This window comes from Caloenas nicobarica, chromosome 11 (genome assembly GCF_036013445.1).
Source record: "Caloenas nicobarica isolate bCalNic1 chromosome 11, bCalNic1.hap1, whole genome shotgun sequence".
Classification (NCBI taxonomy): Eukaryota; Metazoa; Chordata; class Aves; order Columbiformes; family Columbidae; genus Caloenas; species Caloenas nicobarica.
Genome location: NC_088255.1, coordinates 16,590,011 through 16,616,051, shown reverse-complemented (window position 1 = coordinate 16,616,051; position 26,041 = coordinate 16,590,011). Strand labels below are relative to the sequence as shown.

The 26,041-nt window shown below is 40.4% G+C and overlaps 1 protein-coding gene across 1 annotated transcript in view; it reads left to right on the top strand.

Annotated features, from left to right (window-relative positions):
• PTPRG (protein tyrosine phosphatase receptor type G) overlaps positions 1 to 26,041 on the top strand; it is a 410,558-nt gene that overhangs the window by 255,182 nt on the left and 129,335 nt on the right. The window contains exon 5 of the mRNA XM_065642503.1: positions 13,860 to 13,955. Within this exon, the coding sequence (XP_065498575.1) occupies positions 13,860 to 13,955 (96 nt within the window). The remainder of the gene's footprint in view (positions 1 to 13,859; positions 13,956 to 26,041) is intronic.

Genomic DNA, 26,041 nt, shown 5'->3' with positions numbered 1-26,041 from the left:
AGGATACAGAGCAAGATGCACCTGTGGCCTGAACCAAGTGTTTTTATGAGGGCTCTCCATGGCTATATTGATGCAGCCTTGGCTGTCAGACAACATCCATAGCAACGCTACTCTTGAAGAGATCAGTGTGTGGCATCGTTAAGAAACTCTACAGGAAGAGGGCAGATGGAAAGAATCTAAAAAACATGGAGATACCTTCCGAGGTGTATGTTTAAATGAGAAGGGAATGGAGCTGGAAACTAGCAGATCAAAACTGGTGTTTTGTAAATCATTGATGGACGTAATTAATGGATGCACTCGTGCCATCCGTAGCCCTTGGCTGGCAGTCTGTGTGAAGGAAGCGCTTGAGAGTGAAAGGGCCAGATGATGTATTGGTGAAGGGAAGGAGATAAAATACAGTGTTTGCGATTTCGTGATCTCCTGGGATCTCTAGACCCCATAATACCAACACACCAACCACCACGTGGCTGGGTGTTCTGGGAAGACAGTCATGATCCTGAACGGGTTTTGACCTGCTCAGAGCAGCAGTGTGGGAAGCTACCAGAGCTGCCGCTGACTTCCCCTAAATCTTCTTTGCCATGAGAGATGGGGATGCTTGTCTCTTCTTTGTTTGTCCTTTTCTTCCCCCATCTCACTTCTTTTCCTTCCTATCTCTTTCTCCCTTCTGTTTGGTATGAGCCTGTGATCCCATGGCCGGTGAGGCCGGGAAGAGCTGTGCCCTGTGCTGCCTGACGGGAGCTACCGCCTGTCGGAGTGCCTGATAACAGCCGCTTTCATTGCCTGTTTTCTGTGGGAATGAAGTTGCAAGTAGCAGAAGCCGCGTTATCTGTCTGTGCGCTTTTTTCTTGTCGCTGTTACTTTTTTTTTTTCCTACAGAAATTAGGACTGGACTCCAGAAATACCTCTAGCCTATATCACCTCTTTTTCCGAAGAATATTTTTCACCACATTTAATGCCATACAAAGATTGTCCGTGTGAGGAAAAAACATTAGCTAACAGAGATGAGGATAAGGCATATGGTGAAGCTCTAAGACTTAATTGTTTATAATTTAAATTCGTTCTTTTTTTGCACTGTTCTTAACTTTTATCCTATATCTTTAATAAAAGGTTATAAAGATGTTTAAATCATTAGTGTTGCCATGGAGCTGAGCAGCCTGGGTCTGGGCTCTCGACTCAAACCAAGTTTGACTGTTCAGTATTACAGACAGGGTCATGTTAACACCTTAGCCTATGACTCTTCGTACTCCGTTTCATCAAGACGAGCGAGCCAAGATGTTGGATGCTTTTCCCCTAGAGTCGCAGTCTCTGCTGCTGGAGGGCAGAATGAGGCTCTGGGTCACTGGTGGATACTGTCATATGAGCAGGGTAGTTCAATTCCCTCAGGATCAAGTGGATGACATTGCAGCTGTTGGATTCAGGTCGCGTTCACCACCTTTTCTGTATAGCTAGAAGACTGAGATGGAGGCTTTTAGTAAGTGAATATGGGGTTTATTGAGTAAACACAAGACTTTCTTATCTAGGGCTCTGATTACAAACCTGCAATATTTCTGTCATAAATTGACCTGGATGGCTTCTGTTAGTGAAGTGTTAGCATTAGATGCTGACAGCCTTTGGAGTGCGTGTGTTTGACGGGTGATGCTGTGGAAGAAAACCAGGCATGCTGGATTAAAGAATGAAGCCAGCCAGGCTGGAAGAGGAAAGCGAAGACAAAACTGAAATAGGACATGAACCTTCTATCAGAGACAACAGACCCTGACCCTCTGCAGCGAGCACGTCTGCTCCTGCGGTGTCGACACAGGAGTCGGGAGGCGATGCCTAGACCTAGTTCAAGAGAGAAGATACTATGATATGAGCATGACCTTTAAAACATGCTGGGGCGTGATTATTTTGTGCATCTGCTGAGGAGGACCCTGTTGTTCTTTTTCTGAAATGCCTCCAGTAACAAATGGTAGCACATTAGTGGTGTTTGCCAGTTGAGTGAGAAAATCATTATTTTCTTAAAACTGGACATTTTGGAATATCCTCTGGCTATGCACTCTTAGGTAGTTGGTTATGATCTATGGTGTATGGTTAAAACACCTTTTGCACCATGTCTTGTTACTATGTAGTAAGTTAAATTTAAAATTCTCTTTGAAATACTATTCTGGGTTTAATCTCCTTTCAATATTTAAGTGCAGCATATGCTCAGCTTTTTCTAAACCTTTATTACAATAATAGGAAAGTTTAAAATTTAAATCAAGGCTTTAATTCTGTTCCTTGAGCCATGGTGTATTTTAAATAGGTGGTGGTATATTTGAACAATGTTTGGCAATACCTTGATGACCAAGACTGAGATTTATGCAAGTAGTTTTATCTCAGACTTGTGATTCATAATGCATCTTGTTATAAATAGGTTAAATAAAAGAAATATAACTTTTTTAGAACATAGACTATAAACAGACTCTTAGATGTATCAGTGATTTGTAAGTTAATATTTGAATTTTTAACTTCAGTGCCACACTTTTAATATATTTCAGGCTTCTTGATCCAAAGCTTACTTTATATTCTGAAGGTGTGCAATTGTTTGCTGTAATCTCAAGAGAAGATAAGCATGACATCTGGTTCACACCTGTGGTTTTAGGGATAAGAGCATAGCTGCTTTATGTATTATTCAGGGCACTCTGTTGAAACCGCAAGGAATCTGACTCTTTGAGGCCCTTTGTCCCTAGGTTTTTATATTATACTTGCTTAAAGTAAACATGAAATATAGGAGTCTTCTTTCAGTAGGTATTGAATAGACTATTTATTCCAACCTACGCCTGCTACCAGAAGGGAAATCAGTTATGCAGGTTAATTACCAGATTTATGATGAAGACTTACTTGTGCAACTCTCATATTTCACAAGTTCCATTGAGGCATTTTGTGCTGTGACAGAACAACGCCAGGAGAGGCGAATGTACTGGTAACACCTACAACGATGTGGTTTTGTACGGCAGGCGATACCCTCCCTGCCCCAGCCCTGGCCCCGGGCAGCGGGGGATACGCTCTCCGTGTTACGTGGTGGGGAGAGGCTGCACCAGGTTGCAGCATTTCCAGTTTCTATCCACTGTTGCAGGCACGACTCGAGTGTCTGGAGCTGGTGGAGACGGCAGTGGCATGAGCAAGAATTAATTTTGTCGGGCGCTTCTAGAGCCAAAGACACCCACAGTCTGGAGAAAAGCCAGCAGCTGTCCTACTGAAAACCAGCACTTAGATGGTGTCGATTACCCGGGTGATTTGTTCAAATGTGAGATGCTGAGGCAGAAGAGGTGCTTTCAGAAATACAGATGTGAGCCAGGGTGGAAATGTGAGTCTTTGGCTTGAGACTCATTTTTGTTATTAAAATGTAGAGTAGTGGGAAGGGATGAAGCTGGCACAGAGCCTGGCTGAGCAGGGACATAAGTGTGCGTGCCTCCCAAAAGGCAACGTATTCTGAAAACTGTACTAAAAACAAAAAAGCCTGTAAAATTTGGACTCAAATGCCAATCTGGTAGCACTGCTGTGTTCGTCAGGAGTCCAAAGAAGTTCAACATGCTTTTCTTTCAACATCAATGGGCCCTTAAAAAATTGGCAGTGTTAAAGCTGAGAGGTTGTTTTATTCACAATATATAAGGTCATGCCACAAGCGAGCAGCAGAGTCAGATGCAGCGGGGGAGTCTCGACACAGCATCTGCAGGCAGGTACCAGCGTGAGAGGGCGTGAGAGATAGATTTGTTTTTCTATAGGCATGGAAGAATAACTTTGACATTTAGCAAAAGACCATTACAGAATGTCTTTGCAAATGTGTTTGCAGATGTGACAGTGGACAAGGTTTTTTTAACTTTAAAAGGCCACACAATTTCTAGTACTTCAGTCATTCCGTCACTTTTGCTGCTTACTTGAATATCTTGCTTCTTGCTGCGCTGAAGTCCAGTTTTGTTTTGTTTTTTATTTGCTAGCGTTAATATAGATTCATGTGTTTAACAATCTGGTGCCATTAAGGTGGTGTTTAAGTGTACAAATTTCTTAACACTGCACTTCAGATATGTGCAGCCTTCACTTTCTACTCTGGTAAAACAGCCAGAGGATAACGGTAAAGAGACCTAGAAAATTAGAGACAGAGTACAGAGATATTACGTGCAAGGTTTTCCAAAAGTCTGAGGAATTTGGGTAGTACCCCATGGTAGGGAAGGATTTCAATTTCAGGTATTTTCAAGAGATCCTGAGTTTTAGAAGGGATATAATGTACTCAGTCCTTGTATTTTAAGCCCTTTTCAGAAACTTGAAGTGGAACACATGCATTAAGCAGTTGCAATGGAAAAATCCCTCTGGTGTTCAAACGGGAAATCTGCGGCAGAACTAGTGCTGTCCCAGGGCTGTCCCACCTTCCTCCAGGAATCCGCAAGTAGCTACTGAGACCCTGCTTGCTTCATCTTTGAGATTATGATGCTGCCTTAAATAGATGTGTATTCTGCAAAATATGGGAAAGCCTGTATTATTTTTAGCCTCTGTTATGAAGCCCTCCAAGTCAGCTCTTCTCTTGGGCTGGTTCTGCTGTAATTGCCCATATACTTTGCAGTTCATAAATAAAAATAACTCTGCAAGTGTACAGCCCGAAGGATTTAACATCCCCTCAGAGATAGGAATGGCCTTTCGCCCAGCAAAATGCTTCTGAAAACGTGCCCCATCTGCTGCATGGCTTTGAATCCAGAGATACAACAAAACTATAAATATCTCAAGATTTGTTCTGAGGCATTTTGAAGATCATTAAACCTCATGGAAGAGCTTGCCTTCTCCCATAAAAAAGAAAAAAAAAATAAAGAAAAAAAAAAAAACACACCAACAAATAAACCACACAGGACATTCTGAATTCCACAGCACTAAAAGAATAATTTGCGCTAAGATGTGAGCTCTCAGAGGAATGAATACTTGTGCTAGTGCATCTTTAAAGTGAATGCTATATGAAATTGTATTAATCACACATGCTAGGAAAAGTGTGCTTTTGTAGGATTTATTTTTAAAGTGCAGCTCCTTTCTTTTCTCTGAAGAGTGCTGGAGAGGTTTTGTTAGGAAATCCCAGCCATTCTCTCCATTCTGGAAGCACTTCTTGGTATTTGAGGAAGTAAATCAATTCTTAAGTATGCACAGTTTGGGTATTTTGAAGTTGAAAACTTTCTTCAGTAGTTTATTTCTCCTTGTAGGAAGACCGTGGGAAATAGATGAAGACGACATCTGAAACAGTCACTTTTAGGTTGAATTCAGAGCTATTCTGTTCATACAGTCAGTCCATCCGGCTTATTTTTAGTTGTTGTGACACTTGGTGCTTAGCCACTTCCTAAATTGCCTGTTTCAGTTTTTCACCCCCGCCAGCAGCTAAGTATTGCTTCTAATTTTTCCATTCGGAGAGTTTTAGAAAGCAAGGTTTGCCTCTTACTGAAACGAGAGTCTCAATGTTGCGTGTTCCTGCGTGTATGCACTTGCAGTCGTTCGGAATATGCCATGGTTAGACCAAGCCGCTGTGGCTGAGGCTTGGAACGACTTCTTAAATAAATCAGAAAGTCTCTGCCAGAGTCATAATATGCTAGCAGAGATTAAGACCAGTGAATAGACCCCAGCCGACCTCCAGGAGCCTGGGAAGATGCCCTTGGGTGTGTGGATGCACCACCTTGTAATAAGTGTCTGTGCTGAGCTCCTGAGACATCAGCTCTGTGTCAGATATGAGCTGTTCAGCAGCTGGTACGAGTACTAAGAGGTGATGCACTCTCTCAATGAGCTACTTGTGTGACTCTTCCCTAATTGCAATATCAAGCAAATGAACCACCACTCCAAAGTTGTTTTTTTTTTTTTCCTCCAACACCACTCCAAATGGTAGGTTTTTTCCCACGTTTTTCAATTGTTTGTCATTCTTCCCATTTATTTCTAATCTTCCCTATTTCTCTTCATGAAACATCCCGTTAAAGGAGTGATAGGCAATGACCACAGTTTACACATGAGGAAATGAGGCCCAGAAATGGGCAGTGATTTGTGCAAGACAGTGGAAACTCTCTAGTATTCTGGGAGGATGAGCCTTTGCAATCCAAGGATTAGTCGGTTGCCGCTTCTCAAGTTACCAAAAGGCCTGATTTGTAAGAAATACTCCTACCCAAAAATCAGAATAATGAGCTATTTGTCTCTCATTTGGTTTTATGGGCTGCTTAATCTTTTCAAGAGAGAAGGAACTTCGTATTTTCAAGGTTTTTCTCACAGGCATGAAGGCAACAACCACAGTGATCTTTAAGTTACAGTGAAGGTCCTCCTGGAATTGTTACATTCCAGGTCCTTGGACTTCAAGTGAAATACCATATGTCAGGAACCCTCTGATGGAGGGATACGAATGAGAGTACTGTGTGGTGTAATCTTTTATTCCTTTTTTTGTTTTTACCTCCTCCTCTCCTTGGATCTCTTCCATCCCTTGGACATGTGGTTCACATCCTTTTTACGAGCTGACTGAGCACCCTATTGTACACTTACCACCCACGTTCCCAGAAAAAGAGCCTCCTAAATTTGTGATTCTAACAAGATGGTGTGATGTATCTGGATACACAGGTATAATTACCACAGGATGAAGATATTTAAACATTTTTAGAAGACAAGAAAAGGAAGAAAGTTTCAAAAAAGCCTCCTGCTCACTTTGCTTCAGTTCTTGTTTACGTTTTAGTATTAAATTGTTAGTATTATAATTTCCTGTGTTTGGAAGGAGGTCAGATATGAAACAACACTTATTACAAGGAAGAGGATCAGAAATTAAAGGCATTGCATGGGGAGGTAATAACCATAGCTCTATAATTCAGGAGTCTTGTGTGTTGTGAAAGAGAAGACTTACTGCTGATTTTTTTTGTTGGTTTTGAATGATTTATAACATTTTACTTGTGGCGGAGTGTTGCAATCTCTGTTGTCATGGAAATTCTATTGAATTTATAGTTCCATTTATCCAAAACGATTTTGCAGACTTCATTTCATGGTGAATCATATGGCTGTTACTCGGAGTACAAAGCAGTTGCAAAAAAGTTTCATGTTATGGAAAGCATAAACACTGAAACCGTTATTTTCATATTATGGAAATACAAATGAATGCAACATACAGCTTTTTAGCGTCAAATATGCCTTCATTGTGTAATGACTCCGTGTATATACATGAGAGTGGATTTTCTTGTTTGGGACAGGAGCAGGCCTGGGGGGTATTTATTTCTGGCAGTAGAAATCAGGCTCACCAAGGTACTTCCCTCTTAATATTCAGGACTTAACACTCGAGATACTGAGCGAAATGGCCAAGATCCAGCAATGCACTGAAGCACAGGGCGATCCTACGAGCATCATGTTGCCTCCCGGTTCCTACTGGGCTGTTACTGGACCACTCGCAGGTTTAAACATTGCTCAGGGTTAGGAGAAGAATGTGCAGCAACTACCAACTTTCGGGTTGAAAAGGACTATGAAATCATTTAGTCTTGACTTATAACATAGATACACCTACTGCGTTGTTTGCAGACAACAAAGCAATAATTAATGCTTACTATTAAAAAAGATTAAAGGGAAATTTAACATAATTCTAAGGCATGCGAATGTCTAAATTGAGCTAAATTTTGTTATTTCACTTGTATGATCTTTGCTCTTCCTGTTGTTTCAACTCGTTTTATTTTTTTCAGCCTAGCATTGTATTTATTATCAAGTTGCAATTACTTTAGGGCAAAGACCCTGTCTGACTCTTTGTTTTGCAGTTTACCCAGCACACTTATAGGTACTGTAAAAGACTAAATTATGACATTCAAAATACATCTCTGTACCTGCCTAGCTATAGTTAAAAATTCACTGATGAATAACAGACTAGGCAGGAAAAACATGCCATTATCTGCTCCTGTTCAACTTTATATTTTAAAAAGAATGCAGTATACTCTATGTTATTACATCAAGCTCTAGTAGGAGAACTGGAAAACATCACGATTCGCTCTTCCCCCCCCCGCCTTTTCTAAGCAGATTTAGAATATGTTATAAATGATAAGTTTCATGATTTTTCTAAAGAGAATATAATGAGAAGTCAAACATCAGACTTTATTACCCCAGTGTACATCTCACACTCCAGTAAACACACAGACTGCAGGACAGTTATTCTGAATTTTCAGTACTGCAGTGAAGATTACATTATGTCTGTAGAAAATTTTTATTCCAGCCAAATGGATCACATCACCCAGTTTGCTAGAAATCTATGCACATATTTGAAGCAGAAATAAATTACATACGGGCTTTCAATTAAGAAAAATCATGTATGATTCGTAGTCTTGGCACAGAATTTGGTTTTGTGTGAGAGTTTTTAAATCCAGCTGTAAATATGGCTGAGAATGATTTATTCTTACAATATAAGCAGCAAAGGTACTAATTAAGAATTCGTATATTCAGTAATTAACTTAGTCATTTAAAGCAAGCATTTCAAAATTTTTGTTTTGCCACTCTGCAAAGATTTGCAGTCTACCTGCGATGCCTGTGTGTTTTGCTTTTCTGAAAATGCTCTCAGTCTCTAAAGCAGCACATAATAAACCACGTATCTGTTGCCTCTGCGTCTTGCCGTCTGATTCATCAAAAAATTGGCTGACCTATAAAACCTTTTTTTTTTTTTTTTCAGCTTTAAATTGCGCGGTAGTCCTTGGATTGCTGGAAGGAAATGAGCGGAAAGCTAATTCTGATGATCTTCTCCCTTCCACCAGAATTCTGATACTATTGAATATTCTGTACTCCACATCTGTGACAGCACAATGAGCCTTTGTTCATTTTTTAATCTGAAGAGAAATCTGCTGTAGGAGGTTGCACAGGGTGATAGCAGCCCAATTTAAAAGTCTCAATTATTTATTTTTAAAATACTTGGCATCTGTCTATGGAAAATGTACTTGCTTGGTTTCCAGTCTCTTAGAATTGCTTTGAACTCGCTCACATCTTCTGGGATCTATCAAATGCTCATTGTGGCTTTTCTCTCGTAAGTGCTGAATGAGTTTAGCCATGATAGTCTGCATTGGATGTAAGCTTTCTGTCTTTGTAGTGGGGTAATAAGAGCGAAAAGATGTCATGCACAGGAATGCTGATTTCTATCTGGATGTCTGTCTTGCCAAGCAGAGGAGAATCCGAGCACAGAGCCAGAGCCTTTTATTTGTGGATGGGTGGTGGGGAGAAGGCATTCGTTTGAAGCAGGCTCAGTTTTTGCAAGCCAGTGACATTTCATAGAGGGTTTAGCCATTCAGAGGCAATTGTACTTAATAAAAACAGAACTGATCTCTGGTGGGCAGTATTTCTCAGTAACACACACGCACATTTTGGACAACCTGTCCTCAGAAGATCAGTGGGGTGGCAGCCCAGATTTGAGTCAAAATCTCTCAAGCCCAGAGCAGGGCTTGACATTTTGCCAGCTCTGAGGAACACCAGATTTCTGTAGAGCTTGGAAGAACAGGGCTGAAGAAAGGTGTTTCTGGAGAGAGTAGGTTGACCCCAAGGAGGAAGGGATTGTCTGCCCCATGGCATGGTGGAGGGGTGTTGTAGCTGGTAGGGTCATGGAGGTAAAAGATGCTCTAGGCTGGGGAATGACTGTGGTTTTGGATGTATGTGGTGTATTCATTTGTGTAAGTGCCGTCAGCTGGAAAATGGCCTGGAGCGCTTGGAAACTGTAATGGTTGGGCACTAGCTCTTTCTGGACAGAAGAGACTGGAAAACATGACATGGTTTTACAGGGTGACTGACAATTATCTCCTGGGTTATGGCAGAGCGATGGTTTTCTCTCTAATCCTCTGTTTTAAGGCACTTGTAACATTCCGAAGATTTTCCCCTTCAGTGAGATTTTTTTCAGGCTTAAGCTGTGCTGTACGGCAAATCTCTCTCAAGTTTGAGTGAAAACAATTCTACTCTGTTGGAGTGTGAAGAGTGTCAAAGCATAAAGTTTTTCCATTAAAAACAAACTCTTGCCCTCTCCCCGCCTCGGTGAAGCTCTGTAGCTGCAGTAGTTGTTGGTAGCATTTTAGGATGGAGAGAGTCTTCCTGCAAGAAAAGGGCCTTTGTCTCTCTGGGGACGGTTTGTTTCAGCTTAGCCTTATCAAAATACTGAAAATTTCAAGTTGCTCGAACAGTACATGTTTTTTATAATAGATCTTTACAAGATAACATGCAAGCAGTATTGCTGTGTTGCACATCTGAGATTAAGGAAGCCTGTGTAAGCCTTTCCCAGCCTTGTTAGCTGTAACGGGGCTGGATGTGAGAGGCTTCTAAATCCAGTATATTGTGCCATAGAGAACGGGACTCGTATGCCCTCTGGGACCTGTGCCACTGGGAAGGCCATTTGCAGCACTATGAGCTGTGATGTGTGGAATGGAGCGTTCTGACTGCAGGCAGTTAGTATCACACGGTAGAAACTACAGAGAGCATTTCAGGCCTTCCCTTTGCTAAGGGATTCAGAGCCTCTAAAAGTATATTTTTAAAAAAATGGAAAAGAGAAGCTATTGTGAAATCACATGCAAAGATGTACAAGAAGATGGTGCTGGAGACAAGCGGTGCCACATTTCAGGTCGGATGTGCAAGCTTGGATGATGCTCTGTTCTGCATTTCACAAATAACAGATCATACTAAGACCCAAATTTTCTTTAGCGTAGATGCTCTTTTGTTGCATTCTGCACAACTGCTTTGTATGTACCAGGCAGAGACAGTAGAAATTATTTATATGCAAGATGCACCATCTATTGTATATACTAATTATGTAATAAGGAGTAATAGTGAAAATTTTCCAGCATGTTTAGGCCACTTAATTATGCAGTGAAAATCATTTTGTTGTTAACTGTCTTATTCCTGATTTGTACATAAAGAGCATTATGCCATCCATAGAAAACATAAAATTAAATATCTACCAATAAATGCATTCAAGGCTATGTATATTATGTATAAAAGAACAACAATATTAGATACATTTACGTTTTATTGTAAATTGAGGAAAACATGTGATCACATAATTGGAAAATTGTCATAATACTAATGCTCAGTCGTGTCCAGGTGTGGTTTTATGAGCAGCCTGAACCATACATCTTTGAGGATGTAACTTTACCATCTTCTTAACATTGTTTTTGCAGTGTATGCATGTGTAAATTGTATAATAGCAATTCCTGGGAGATTCTACTCCTAAAATGTTCCTTCTAGCTGTATGAACACATAAGAAAGCTACTGTATGACAGATGATGATAATTTTTCATACAAGACAGTTCCCCTTGACTTGATGGATGCAGAGAGAGGAGCCACGCTCTCTGGAAAAACACTAGGGAGCAGTGGGGAAATGTTTCAATGTGTATGGTAATCAAGGCAGAGTGTGGTTCTTGATTAGTCTGTGAAATTGCCCTGCTGAGACGAGGGATCTGAATTAAGCACTTTTTTACCAAAGCCCTTTGCACCTCTATCCAGAAGTGTATTGTAAAAATTAATTTCCTTAAAATGCTGTGAGCAAAATTGATCCAAAATGATTTTGGCATATGCTGAACTCACTCAGTGATACTTTTCTTCATAAACTCCTATGAGAACTATATAGTGAAGTGTTTTATACAAGGTATACCTAATTTTAGGCTTTATTTTAAAGGGGGGCAAAATGTAATTTGTGAGTGGTTTGTGAGCTATTGTCTGTGCTGGCTAAATTGAAGTTTAAGCAATTGCACCTGAAACAAACTGTTTCTAATTTCTACATCAATGAATGGCTGTACTTCAGTCTACATTTGTTCAAAGCATGCGTTGTCAGAACCTGGAGGCACCACCAACTTTGTGAGATATTGCCAGCATCTCTGCGTGTGCTGTGAGTACACTGGGAATAGGAAGGCCAAAATAGGGGAAGAAAATTGCTTTCAAATTTTATGAAGCTAGAGAGAGCGCCAGACAATGTTTTCATTTTTTTGGTGAGCTATTTGGAGTGTGGTTTTATTTTCTCTTCCTTCTGAAAAAAGTACCTCTACCTCTGAAGAAACTGATCTTCATCTTGGCCTTTTCTCTAAATGGTGATGTTTTATTGGATATACAGGTAGTTTGCCAGTATTACACATTGCAACCAATATATACAGTCAGAAGCCTGGGAATCAGTAAATAAGAATAGAAACATATCTGAGCAAGATAAAAGGGTATCATCTCATCTAGCAATATACAAAATTTTAGAATATTGGAAAAATAGTTGCATTTGTGAATACAGTAGAATTTGTCATGCAGCATGGTCTTGGAAAAACCCAAAGAGCCCTGAAGAAGTTGTTGGTTCCAGCAGAACATTTGCCTGCGGACGAACCTGCAGGAGGGAGTGATGGTCAGACCGACGATGCGCTGGGAGGTGTGGGCAGGCTCAGCCAGACCCCACATCTCCACTTAACTATGTGCCGTGTGGTTATTTCTTGTCACCTACTGATGCTGTGAAAAGCCAGGATAGGTCAGGTAATGCCTGAGGGGCAGCAGAGAAGCAGGAGTGAATATGCAGGTTCAGGCAAGAGGCCAGTGGCACAGAAGCCTGATGGGTCCATTCCTGTTTCATAGCCAGGAACAGGTTTTTTTACTGGAGTAATTGTGCGTGAGCGAGTGTACACGTTGGCCAACTGTCCTGGAGTAGTGTTGCCCCCATAGATGTGCTGGTTCAGGTTGTGAAATCCATCCAGGAGGATCCCTGAATGGCCCCAAGAGGAACTGCTGCAAAGTCCAGTTCTTGTGCATGGCTTTGACCATAGAATCATCAGGCACATGTTTTTAATTTGTAACGTGTAGAGCACACATACAACACATGCTACCGATACTGAATTTATTTTATGAAAATGTGCACACCTGCACGGTGTCATGTGGAGAAGGGTGCATTGCACGTTTTGGATGTAAAGCAGGCCCTTTGGAGCAAATTGTGGCTGATACAGATGGACTAGCGCTAGGGGCTGCTGTGGGAGTGGAGAGGTTGGGGAAGCAGCGGTGCGTTAGGACAGCGGGCAGAAGTGGCAGCTCAGCTAATGTGGGAAATGCAACAAGAACCTTACAGGAAATGAAGAGCAGTAGCGCCCACAGGCCTCTGTGAGTTGCCCTTATTCATGGCGTGTGTGTAGGAAAGGGGGACTGTTCAACAGCAGAACGTCTGAAGGAAGCTGTTTCCTCGGTCCTCCTGTATTTGTGTAATTCAGACGTTTGGTGTTTTGGGGTAATCATTCTTCTCACCTGCTTTCACTCTGGGATTGCCTAATTATTAATATTTGTTATTAGTCCTAAAGTGACATCAAAACATCTGGTTTTGTCTCACTTAGACTTTTTGCTGAGTACCAACGCTTTGGAGATGAAAGTCATGAAATTTAACTGAAGTCAGGGAGAAGTCTGACCCTAACTGATAGTCCTGAATATCAGAGCCTCATAAAAATGCATTGCTACAGAGACGGGCTTTTATCTTACAAATTGCTTTAGGAGTAAAGGAATAACTCTAAATGTTGAAATCCTTTTCAAAAATTCTCTATGGTTTTTGAGACAAATATGTTTAGCACATTTAACAGAGCAGGAGATGAGCCTGCAGTGAGCAAAGAAATGAAGAGATCCTGGCAGAATGCACAAAGTTTACAATCTAAACAGACTGGCCATACTGTTTATCCTTGGGTTTGTTATTAAAATGCATTGCGTTGACTCTGTTCCCTGGTTACTGTCCCAGTAGGGCAGTCATGCTATTAATCAAGATGCTAGTTAAACAATATTGTTCAGCAGAATTCCTTTACCTCAGGTTCATAACACTGCATTTATGTATGGTGTGTATGCATTACCTCATTTGAAAGCTGTATGAATCAACACTAATCTGATTTTGTTGTTGTTTTTAATTTTTACAGATGCAGATTTACTTCTACAATCCTGATGACTTTGACAGTTTTGGAACAGCAGTTCTAGAAAACAGGGTAATAGGAGCTATGGCCGTGTTTTTTCAAGTAAGTTTAAACAAGAGCTATATCCATAAACCAAAGCATTCACCAAGTACTATTTAATTCATTGAATTGTTTCAAGCTTAATGGATGCATCTGTTTTCTTGTTCCCACCTGTCTAAGTGAAAGATATTTCATATTGTCTGTGTGTGATTTAAAATGTAAATAAGTATATTTAGAAACATAATGAAAAATTTTGCATGAATTGTTCTGATTTTATAGCTACTTTACAGATGCAGATTGAAGAACACATTTATCATGGAACTTCCTTCACTGCTGAAGCACATTGCTGGGGTCCCTGGAATACTAACAAAGCCATGCGAACTGCTTCTGTTTAGAGAAAACTTAAAATTCAAACGTAGCTTGAGGGAAAATTAATCAATAAGTTTCATCAATCTTATCTGTAGCAGCTTCTTCTAAATTGTCATAGTAACAAGTTCTTGAGGAGACCAGGTTTCCAAATGAGTGAATTTATGCATCTCCTTTTTAAAAATGCATCCTCAAGAGCGTGACTGCCTGGTTAGCTCATTTGTTGGTTTGACATGCTCGAGAGCTGCAGTGCGGGGTACAGGTTGGTGCTTGCGATGGCTGGCAGGTCGAACGGCAGTGGCGCTCAGCAATGGGGGCTTTTTGCCGTTTTGCATCAGAAATAGAGCTTTTCCTTTGCCTCAAGGGTGAATCGAATACAGAGAGTTGGAGCGACTCCGTACCACCATGCTGTCACAAGCAGAGAACTGGCTAATAAAGATTTTAAGATCTCTCAAGGTGTTGTTTTTTCAAAAGAGAGGGAAAGAGGGAGGGAAGAGCAAGGGAAAATGCTGGTCCTCCATGAGGTTTCACACTAGTTGTTGCTGTGGAAGAAAACGATCTTACTGTTATCTTTGTGAAGTCAGATAAAAAAGAATATGCAAGTACCCATATGTAAATACCTCCCTCTTTCTTATGATGTTAGAGTGACACGCCTGACTCTCCTGCTCAAATTAAGTAAGGTTGTCTTCTTTCCATGTCACTGATTGTGATCAAATGCTTTGATAAGGAGAAAAGGACTGATCCTTGTATTGCATAAATTGCTGTATCTCTGCTGACATCAGGCTAGTGGAAGTAGGCATGTTAAATTCATCACCGTTGAATTCTGAGGACTTCTGTGGCATTTCATGTTAGGGTAGATTTGGTGGAGCTGCGATAATTTACAGTGGCATAGCAGGATGATTCCCCAGACTTCTTCATCTTGATGTGCTGTGGGAAGCATTGGGCAAATTGGATTTGGCCTTACAAGACAGAAGTTTAGAAACAGAACGACCAGAGGCACTGTTGCTTGATTTATACCACAGTGAAGAGCGGCACATTATGCGTGTGTGCTGTGTGAGAAGCAGCATGTGTTATGCCGTGGTGTGCAATACATGTTGCATCGTCTGTCTGGAATTTAATTGCTAAAATACCCTGATGTGCTTCACATAAACCACGTGAAGCACTGCCCCATGTTGTGCCATTTCCTAGTCTGTATGTGATATTTATTCCATAAAAACTGCTTTTAGAGGTTCTTAAAACTGTAGTGGGGCTGTGTTTTGTATTCCCCACCTGCAAAGCCAGGTGCTGCACTTACCGCAAGTCGCACTTTGCACAATTCCAAGGGAGCCATTAAACTCACTAAAAATAACCTAAAATAGTTTGTAATGCCGTTAAAAAAAAAAAAAAAAACAACAAACTTTGATTGTAAGAGACCTCAGGCTCTTTAAGACCACAACCAAGTGTTGCGGTCCCCTCAGGGAAGCAGAAATCTATACTTTTCATCGTTTCTAGCCCTGCAGGCCACAGGACATTAGACTGTAAAGTCTGGAGGATGGTGCAGCTGGGCTCCTCGGCTCCAGGAGCCATGAAATCTGAAGCCATTACTGATAAACAGTCTCTGATCTCTTCCAGAGAGTGGGGCTAAGATAATTCTTTAGCAAAGTGACCCAGGGACAACCTCCTTTGCGGCTGCAAGGAAATGGTTTTCTCTTTTTTTGGTACTTTTTTCCTTGCCTTCGGGTTGAAATGATAAATCAGTGGCATGCCATTAAACTTCTGCATGTATCAGCTCTTCCTTCTGGGTAGTTCTGCTCTAAGATGGAAAGCTGCCAAGGAAGATTTGTCGAGCCCAAAGTCCCCATTCTGCAAGGGCACGTGCGGAATTCTGGCCCGTGTAACTAAACTTGAAGGGCTTCAGCATGGCCACTTCTGTTTTGGCCATCGTGAGGGTTTCCCAGAGTTTGTCCCATAGAGCTTGAGTTTTTGTACATGAGGTTTTTAATTGACGGTGACAATCCTTTGCAGATCCATGCTGTGTTTGACCAAGGTGCCATTTACAGACAGTTTCGTTCAGAAATTCTTGGTATTCCTTTGGCCTTGCTCCCCAGGGTACCATGCAGATAAGCTTACCATGGGTAGTATTTCATCCAATTAATTTAAAAGCTGTCTTTTAAAACTGATTCTTAGTAAGTTTGAATGAAATATCCCTAAGATGTCCATGGCCACATTTTGATTGGCAGCTCTGACTATTCAAGTACTAGTTGTATAGTTTTCTATTTTCCAGAGCTGTAGTCTCATCTCCAACTCAATTATCTAGAACACAGCTTTAAAAAATTGTAGTAATAGTGGTCATACTCTTTTTTTACAAATACATTGGAAAACTAAATTGTGCATGCTTTTCTATGTAAATATTTTAACACAGAAATTATTGGCTAGATTTGCCATTAAGTCAGGACTTGGATTTTTGCTAATGTGTTAATGCTGTGTTGTAATGAATGTGTATCGCACTGACTGAATTTATAGTCTGGCAGGTGTTTTTTGTTTGACTGATGTTCACAAATGTTCCTTTGAAAATCAGGCTCTCCAGTGAATGAACATTATACTGAACTGTATAATTATTGGTGAAACATTAAATAATTAAGAACCCTCTTTCCTCCTTTTTAAATAATTTAACTTGGACTATATAAGAATTTTCCTTATTGAATTCGCTGTTTCAGGCACAATTTCCAGGTAAAGTACTTTGGTTCTGAACTCGGATAATTGAAGCATTTGGAACTTGGTTGTAATTGCTAATTATGCTTTTCTCATTGCTTTCATTGTAAACTCTGTTTGATAAATTCTGTTTGCATGCTACAGGTCAGTTGACCTGACAAATAAAAAAAAATTATTAGTTAAAATCGGGAAACTATTCTTGCAAATACAAACTGCTATAATTGCTCACCTCTGTATTTCATTGTGGATAGACACTCAGAGAGTCTTCTGTACAATACACTGTGGGGACTCTATAGCAGGTATTCTCAACTTGCAAATGAGATGAGCTGGCCTGAAATCTCTAGCTGGGCTCTAAAAACTGATTTTTACATTGCAGTACAGGTTGTAAAGTGAACAGATATGTTGAGGAAAAGGGTCCCATGATGCTTAGTCCCTTTTCTGACCGTGGCAGCACTTCAAGCATCATGCCAAGGACTAATTTATGTACAGGGGAGTGCTGCTGAAAATTCCTGCAGACTTTTGTTCTGTAGCTATGTATTTGGGGCAGAATGAGGTGCCTCACTGTGGAAAAACCAAGCAGCAAACAAACAAAACCTTGCACCGTGCCGTGGTGTTTCCGTCAAGATCCTCTCTCATCCTCACTGAGGTCACAGTGAGTGTAATATAGGAGAAAAGTGACCTAGGAAGCTCTGATATTTGTAGTTCAAATTATTTTAAAACCTTTTAGGATGGAGCAAGCTGAAAAGGGGAGAAGGGAACTCCAGCCTGCTGGTGACTTTTATAGTGATGTTAAAGCCCATAAACATGTTTCACTGGAGTGGGAAGGAAATCAGTGGGAAAAAATGTGTATTTTTCTTAAAGTGGGAAAGTTTGTGGAAAAAAAGTCAGTTTGTTTCAGGAGAGAGAGGGGATCAGAGTATTAAACAGCTAATGTAAATTAAAAAAAAATATTTTTGTTGTCAAAGAGAACTCGCTTGTTATTTTAGCAAAAATCCAAATCTTCTGGAGACAAACTAAGTTCTCTTTGGCTCCTGACAAGTTTTTCAGGAGAAAACAACATGACCGTTCCTGTTAGGATTGGGGTTACCTGCTGTTTCTCAAAATGAAACTAGTGCTAGTGGATGATGTTTTAACATCACAGATTCGTTACCTCTCGCCAGCGGTATCCTCTTGGTCTGCAGTAAAACCTCCTGGATTTGCAGAAGAGGTGTCACCACAGTGACGGGACCCATCTGCTGGGGCTCACTGCTTTGTGGACCTCTCAATAGTTGCCTGTGGCTGCACGTCGAGACCCACCGATCTGCTGAAACTCATAGCAGGTCCCAGTCCAACAGGGCACCTCAGTCTCGATTTAAATGACCCTACCTTGAATGGGTGGTGCACGTGCTTAATTTCAAGCCACAAAAGGTTCAACTTGTACTTAATGATATTCTGGCTCTGGGCCTTGGTTAATTGTCAGACTGAGCTGGTTTTGAAGCAAGCCAGGAGGGGGAGGGAAGGATCTCAGTGGTTCCTGAGTCATCCATTTGTATATGTGCATGTAATACATATTTACAAGTCACATTTGAAATGAGTACTTACTTGGATTAAATGCATTCAGACATATTGCACGGCTCTCTTTTAACCATCTAACAATATAATTCATTGCACACTTCACTACTTGCTTTATTAAAGCCAAACTTAAATGTGTTCAAAACAAACATATTGGTTTTGCATTTGAAATATTCATCGTTTGGGCCTGAGGTAGATTCATTACGGCAGAGAATACTTCATTCCTTGATTACTGCTGTGAAAAGACACAATACTGATTCCCTAAGCACTCATCAAATATTCGATAGCTCAGAAATTCAGGAGGAGGTGATGGAATTCTTGTTCCTACCGGGAAGGCATATAAATCTATTTTTATTATTTGCAAAGAAAACCCTCAGTGATTAGTTACTGTGTCTCAGGTACTCAAACAAATCATCTCTAAAGAAGTTAAAGTAAAAATGAATTTTAAAATAACTTCTAGCAATGCTTTCATCATTAAAACTATCTTCATAATGATGAGTGATGTTGATACCTCGATCACTCAAGCTGTAGCAGTGCAGGGCTAGATGTTCAAAGGTAATTAGGTGCTTGGCAGCAAATATGCAACTAATGGTATTTTCAGAAGTGCCTGGGATAAAAATCAAGTGGTTTACAGGTCTTTTTCTAGGATGCCGTTCTTAATTCTCTTTTCTAATACTAATATATTTTAACAGTTCTTGAAAAGAGTAGTGTGTAGGACTTTCAGCTGTTAGATATGTGTGTGTTGTTGGTGTGTAAATGTCTTTATATTTGCTATTAATTCATGTATGCAGTGATTTGCTCTTCAGTAAAACACATAGTAATTGTGGCCTTATTTTATGTAAGATTTTTTTGCTAGTAGTTCTTGGTGTGCTTTGTGAAGGCAATCTGTAGCTCACTTTTCACGCAGAATGATTCAGTGGAACACCGAGTCATTGGTTATTTGGCACAAGTACATTTTTTTTTAAACGTATATTTCTCAAATAACATAATTCAGTTTTTAACTTCCCTAGAAACTCTTTTTTTCCCCTCTTATTCCCTTTCATTAAGTCTTTCATGTGTTTTGCATCATAACCAAATAAATTCAGTGAATAAGTGCTTCAAATGCAGCAGCTATCGAGAGAACCACATCTGGTGGGAGACCAGGTTCCCATGTCCCTGCCTGATTTCTGGTAATTCCTAATTCGTCCTCTCTCTTAATATATAATGCTTTGTGAAAGTCTGAGCAAAACTACCTTGATTTTGAAAATGAGAATGGAGAGGGAATGTGTGCACTTTTCCTGAGACATTATATCCACCTACATGAAACATAATCGGTGCTTCAGTGTTTAGGCAATATCTTAAAGGTGATTTGCAGTAGTTCAAATATGGAGCATCATTAACATGCAGGGCATCATCCAGAGTCATTGAGAGGCTTTTCATTTATTTTAATAGACTTCAGATACATGTAAAGACCTTAAAATCAAATTACAGTATTAATTCTTTTAATGGTTACTTTAGAACCCATGGTGTTTTATTAATTATAGCTTATGAGTAATAAAACTATTGTTATTGATTAGCAGTATTATTTAGTAATTAGTACAGGTATTTTTTTATCCTCATAACATGAAAATGTGTGTAGGCTAAAGCTACTTATTCAATGCCTTTACAAAGTGTAATTTATATTTGTCAAAGTGTATCTGTATGTACTAGTACTTCTCCATACAGCAGAAGACAAGCAGAACAATTTGAAATGTGTTCTAACTCACTGGATTCCAGTTTCCTCACATTTTTTAATCATTGCAGCTATTTAAAACTATTAGTTGTTACTAATAAAATCAGTACTAGGCCCTTTAAGTAGTTGGAGAATAATAGAGAGATGCAAAGTCGCTACTCTGACACAAAGGATGAAAAAATCAGAGTAGGTAGATAGGATCAATACAGTACTGAGGGTAAATTTTTCTGAGAAAAAGCTTGTACAATACATGTAATGATGTATAGTAATATAAAGCATCTCTGGAGCAGCAGATTCTCCTGATTTTCCAGTAAATAAAATGAGATAAAATCATCAAAAGACAAAAGTGATTTTGAGTCATGGAGAATTTAAATGTAAAATTATGAGAGCTTCTCAAAGTCTGTTAGATTTGGATTGAGTTCAATATGCGAATGGCACTGAACTGTCTCCAAAAGTGGTCTCTTTAGGCAAAACATGCGTGTCTGAGTGCCTAACAATAAGTATTCTTGCTGATCAAAAAGCTTGCACTGAAACCCTCTTGACTGGACGTTGAGTTTGGGTAGAAGACAAAAATTCTTGGAAGGTGTCCATTTCTAAAAAAATATATTCTACCTTTCCATTAAAGAAAGCAAAAAGTTTTTTTTAAGCTAAGTCCAAAATTCAGATTTTTACTTCAAGTTATGTTGAAAGTTTCGTTGGGAAATATGAATATTTTTGAATATTTTATGTAAAAGAAGAAAGAAAGGGGAGAACAGATGGGGAATAGCTCTGCGAGTAAAAATATATATATATATCTAGTCTCAATTTTGGTTCTTACTGAGTTTCAAGTGCTTAACAGTGAGGCTTTAACTTTATTCTGATCCATACCTTTGTTCTCATTTATCATGTTTCAGATGTTATTTAGTAGTCAAATTTCTGTGTGCAGCCTAAATTTAAAAAAAAAAAAGTTTCTGTAATAATGTTCTTCTTCAGCCTTTGTTTCAGTACGTCGATGGGTAGGCTGACTCTCACAAGTACTAAGCAAACAGTTCCTGATGAAGTCCTGAGTTTAACAGAGGAGCTTCAAAAGGTTTTTAGCTGAGGGACAGAGCTGCATCCCTTTCTTGGAGACCATTGCTTGAAGCAGGGCAGAGAAGCAGCGGAGGATGCAGCAGATCGCTGGGGTGAGCCCTGCAACTTCACCGAGCAAAACCCGGGAGCACGAGGAGCCGGGAAGGGGTCGGGGCTGCCAGCCCAGTGATGTTCATCACTTCTGGGCTCAGGAAACGAGGACTTTGTTAGTGAGCTGAACGGCACTGAAGAATCATAGAATAGTTTGGGTTGGAAGGACCTTCAAAGCTCATCCAGTGCCACCCCTGCCATGAGCAGGGGCATCTGCACCAGCTCAGGTTGCTCAGAGCCCCGTCCAGCCTGGCCTGGGATGTCTCCAGGGATGGTTCATCCACCACCTCTCTGGCTAACCTGGGCCAGGCTCTCACCACCCTCAGTGTCAAAAATTTCTTCCTCATGTCCAGCCTGAATCTCTCCTTTTCTAGTGTAAAGCCATCACCCCTTGTCCTGTTGTAACAGGCCCTGCTGAAAAGTCTGTCCTCATCTTTCTTATAGGCTCCTTTGAAGTGCTGAAAGGCTGCAATAAGGTCTCCCTGGAGCCTTCCCTATAGAAACACTGACCCTTTCACCCGTGGGGGTTTTTTAACCAGGTGATCTTCAGTACTCTGTATTTTCTGTCCATTGACAACAGCACTGATCACACCTTTGCCGCTGGGCTCACTGTACAGAGCCTGGGTAATCCCTTACTCCAAATCCCATACAAACAGGAGCAAAGTTTCTCTTAATTTGCAGGGTACCATGGGCTCAGGCTTTCCTGTTGCCATGGCTGTACATTTGTCATGGCTTATCCATGTGAAGGAGCCCATGTGGCTAAATCCAGGACTGGTAGGAGCAGAGGTGTTCACACAGCAACCTGAGCATCCCAAGCAAGCATGCTTGGAGGAATGAGGTACAAACTCGTGAGCGAAAGCGGGGCTGGATTTGGAGGCAGCCAGACTGACAGGGCGGCCGAAACAGATCGTTCTTGGAAGCAAACACACCGTTCCGCTTCTGCTCGCCTGTGTTCTGCCAAGAGGCGTTTGCAGTCTCTAGATCATGATGCCTGCAACCTGCTGTGTTGAAACTTTTCTATCCACAGGCTGACTGTGCAGTGTAGAAAGATAATCTACCTTATGTGCACTTATCTTGTTTCTATGATTCTGTGTTTCTGTGATCTTCTTCAGTGCCCAAGCAATCGTTGTTCTTTCCCTTCTCTTCAGTTCTATGAACTCATTCATGGTGTTTTCCAGTAAGGCAGAAGAGCAGGAAGCCTGATTTTATGACAGATGACCTCCAAAATGCAATACTTTCAATTAAAGCCTTGTTAGGTTGAGTTTTAAAGGATATGGGCTGTACAGAAAGCAGTGTCATGCAGTTCTTTTTATGGCACAGAGAGAAATACTAGAATGCACAGAGAGTCTTTGACTTTTATTTTGTTTTTAATCTCAGATATATCTAGAGGAATGTAACTTCCAAAGTGTCTGAAAAAACTCTAATTGAAGGTAAAAATTAGATCCCTTTTTCCTCCAAAATGCACTGTAAATGCTTTTTTAACTACAAAGCCTGAGATCATAACTCATGACTGTCGCTTCTCTGGTTTGGATGCAGTAGCAAGGAGGGTGGCTAACAATGGTGATGGGTTGTCGAATGGCTTTTGCTTTTTGTGATAAATCGCAGTCCATTGCTCCGATTTATTTAATGGAAACATCACAATTATTGATGCTAGGAAGGGACTGTAAACTTTTTGGCTGTTAAGAGGACTTGGACTCCAAAGTTGTGCAACGCTACAAATTTGAAAAATACTCTGTGTATCTTTTATGGAGTCTCTCCTCAATATCTTGAGCTGTCATAACCATTAATGAGAGCTGGTTGTGTGCTTTGCACGGGTAATAGATCTCTGCACTCTTCTAGTTTAATGTTCATTTGAATGTCAGGATCACTATCTTTAAGTTTAGAGCACTGTAAATGTTTTTAACTTGCAGCTTTTTTGTTTTCCTGATGCTTCTTAATTGATTAATGTATTAGAATTAATCCCGAGTGGGATACCAGTATTAACTTGCTTCATTAAATTGCATACCAATCTTTAGCCTTAATTCTCATATTTGTCCCTTATATTTTAGTGTTTTGAGTAACTTGCCCTAAGGACTTGATCAGCGTGCTTTTGTGTGTTCTTTTGCCTCCCTTTCCTTCCTCTCACCCTTGATCCTCAAAAGTGGAGTCAGTTTAGGAATACTTATAGAGTCTAATGTCAGCATCTTAAATACAGTAATTTACTTCTCTGTGATTTAAAAGTATCCTGTCTTTAAAAAAAAAAAAAAAAAAAAAAGTAATCACTTTTGTAGCCATGCCATAAAAATCTTTAAATTGATAGAGAAATATCTTGTGGAGTTTTCATCACCAGACTCCTGAAAATGACACTTAGATGTCTAATACGTAAAAATCACCATCGTCAGTCTATAATCTCACCCCCTCTGTGGTTCAGGAAGATTGATACTCAGGAAGTCTGCTGATTATAACCATTAGACTAAAAAACAAATTAGTTCCCTAACTACAGTAATGCTTTTTGCATTTTACTCTGGTGTGCTTTGTCGATGCATCACTTTGTCACTCGATCGCACACCACAAAGCAGACCTAGAGCTGGATGCCAGGAGCTGGCTCGGAGCAGAGGGACCCCCCAGCCTTCACACCGGCTCCTGCCGCTCGCCCGTTATCTGCTTCAGGGGAGGGACAACAGCCCCTTCTAGAGTCCCTGTTTGTGTCTTTGGGCCTCAAGAAGCCGTTGAACGTGGCTTGCTTTCTTTGCTGCAAGTACCTTTTCTCCTCTCCGCGATAGCAACGATCGCTTCATCCCCAGCCTTCTTACATGTTCCAAATCTGGTGCATTTTGACTTGACCTTTTTTGTTTAAGAATAAGAGAGAGAGAAGCTGGAAATAAAACATCTATTTTTTGCTCTCCAAGTCTTCGAAGAGTTTTGCTAGAGTTGGTCTTAGATACAGGATCAAAGGGGATGTAAAGCTATATGTTCATCTCCTTTCCTTTCTCCTCTCAAACGCAGCAGCTGTGTCTGATAACTCACTGTTTTCACCCTTTTGTTAAACATCCAGCCTGAATTCCAGAAAGATCATTTTTCATGCCTGTCTGCCTACCTCTTTTTTGAATTTAATTTGATTTCTGTTTCTGCAAAGACTATCCTCTGTAGGATATAGAGGATACACACTCCATTTGTCTCTCAGAGGACTAATCAAGTATATGTGGTTTACATTCATGGGATGTAGGTGGTAAAATCTAACATTTCCATTAGGAAACTCCAGCTCTTCAGTTCACATGTTGCCCAGTTCTGCAGGATATTGCACAGGATTTGTTTACCCCTTAGAAAAATTACACTTGTTTTCATCCTCCATATCTTCCCTGACAATGTAGAGTCTTCATATGTCTCTGGTTACCAGTTAGTGTTATGGCACGTTTTAAGTGAAGGTGAGCACAGGATCTATTCATAAATAATTGCGTAGTTTCACTTTGTACCGTAAAAGAGAGATTGGTTGTAAAGTCTGAATATATAAAATAGATGGGTAAAATTGGGGCTTCCTTTGCCTTTAGATCTTCTGACTCAGATGAAAAAGTTATTCTTATTAAATTTAAGCTGTTCTGCCTGAAGAATTATTGCCGTAGTTCTCAGGTATAACAGTGCCAAGTTTCTCCTAGTATTGGCAATAATAAACAATGCAAGCTTCAGACAGAATTTCCTGGGTAGCATACCAAATGTTCTAGAAAACCTTCTTGGACAGCAGCTAATACATTTTTAATACAAATAAAACATAATTCTTTAGTCTCATTTCAGTTTGATCCCTAAGGTAGAAAAAGTTACACTGACTATGCATAATTTATGTATTTGTTTGAAGTGTTTACCCAGACACTCCATTCACAAAGTCGCTTTTTGCTAATAGGTTTCTGTGAGATGTAAGAATCACTTAGGGCTCACACTGTACAAATAATGGAACGTGTCGTTTTTGTACAATCAGTGAGATGGTTACGTGGTCACCCGAATTCTGCCTCCGTCTGTGCTGCCCGCCCCGTCCATCTTTAGCCAAGTCACAGAACAGGTCTGGCGAAAATGTCAGGGTGTTTTTCCCGGATCGTATGTGATGTGAAAGCGTGGAAGTGTGCAAGGGAGGGGAGAGGAGCGGTTGGGAGCAGGGGGTGCTGCCCACCCCTTTTGGGGACAGCGTGGCTCGGTGTCAGGCTGGTGTGTCCATGTGAGTGCCACCCCAGTTATTACCAATGACACGTGTGGTTTCCTCTGTAATTCCTATACATTACACATGATGCAGAGTGAGCGTGCAGGAAAATATCCCTCCGTAATTTAATTATAATCTATCCTTAATTACCGTAAATCCAGTGCTACAGGTTACTGCCGGAGGGTTGAGTTGTTGCTGGTTTTTGTCATCCATAGTTTCTGTGCTGCGGAACGACTGTGGGAAAGATGATTATCGAGAGTTTTCTGAGCTGGTGGTTTTCTTTCCAGGGGTCAAAGAAAGGCAATGGAAGTAAATCAGAGTCTAGTCTGGTCCCTTTCTTTATGTCTTTGTATGGAAGTAGACATTTGTATGTACGGCTGATGGCTTAACTGATAATGCTGATGGCATATCACCCCCAAAATAATTCTGCAGCCGAGATGGCGGCTTGCCCAGAGCAATCCTTATATCTGATGTTTTACCTCCTGTGAATCTAAATCAGAAATC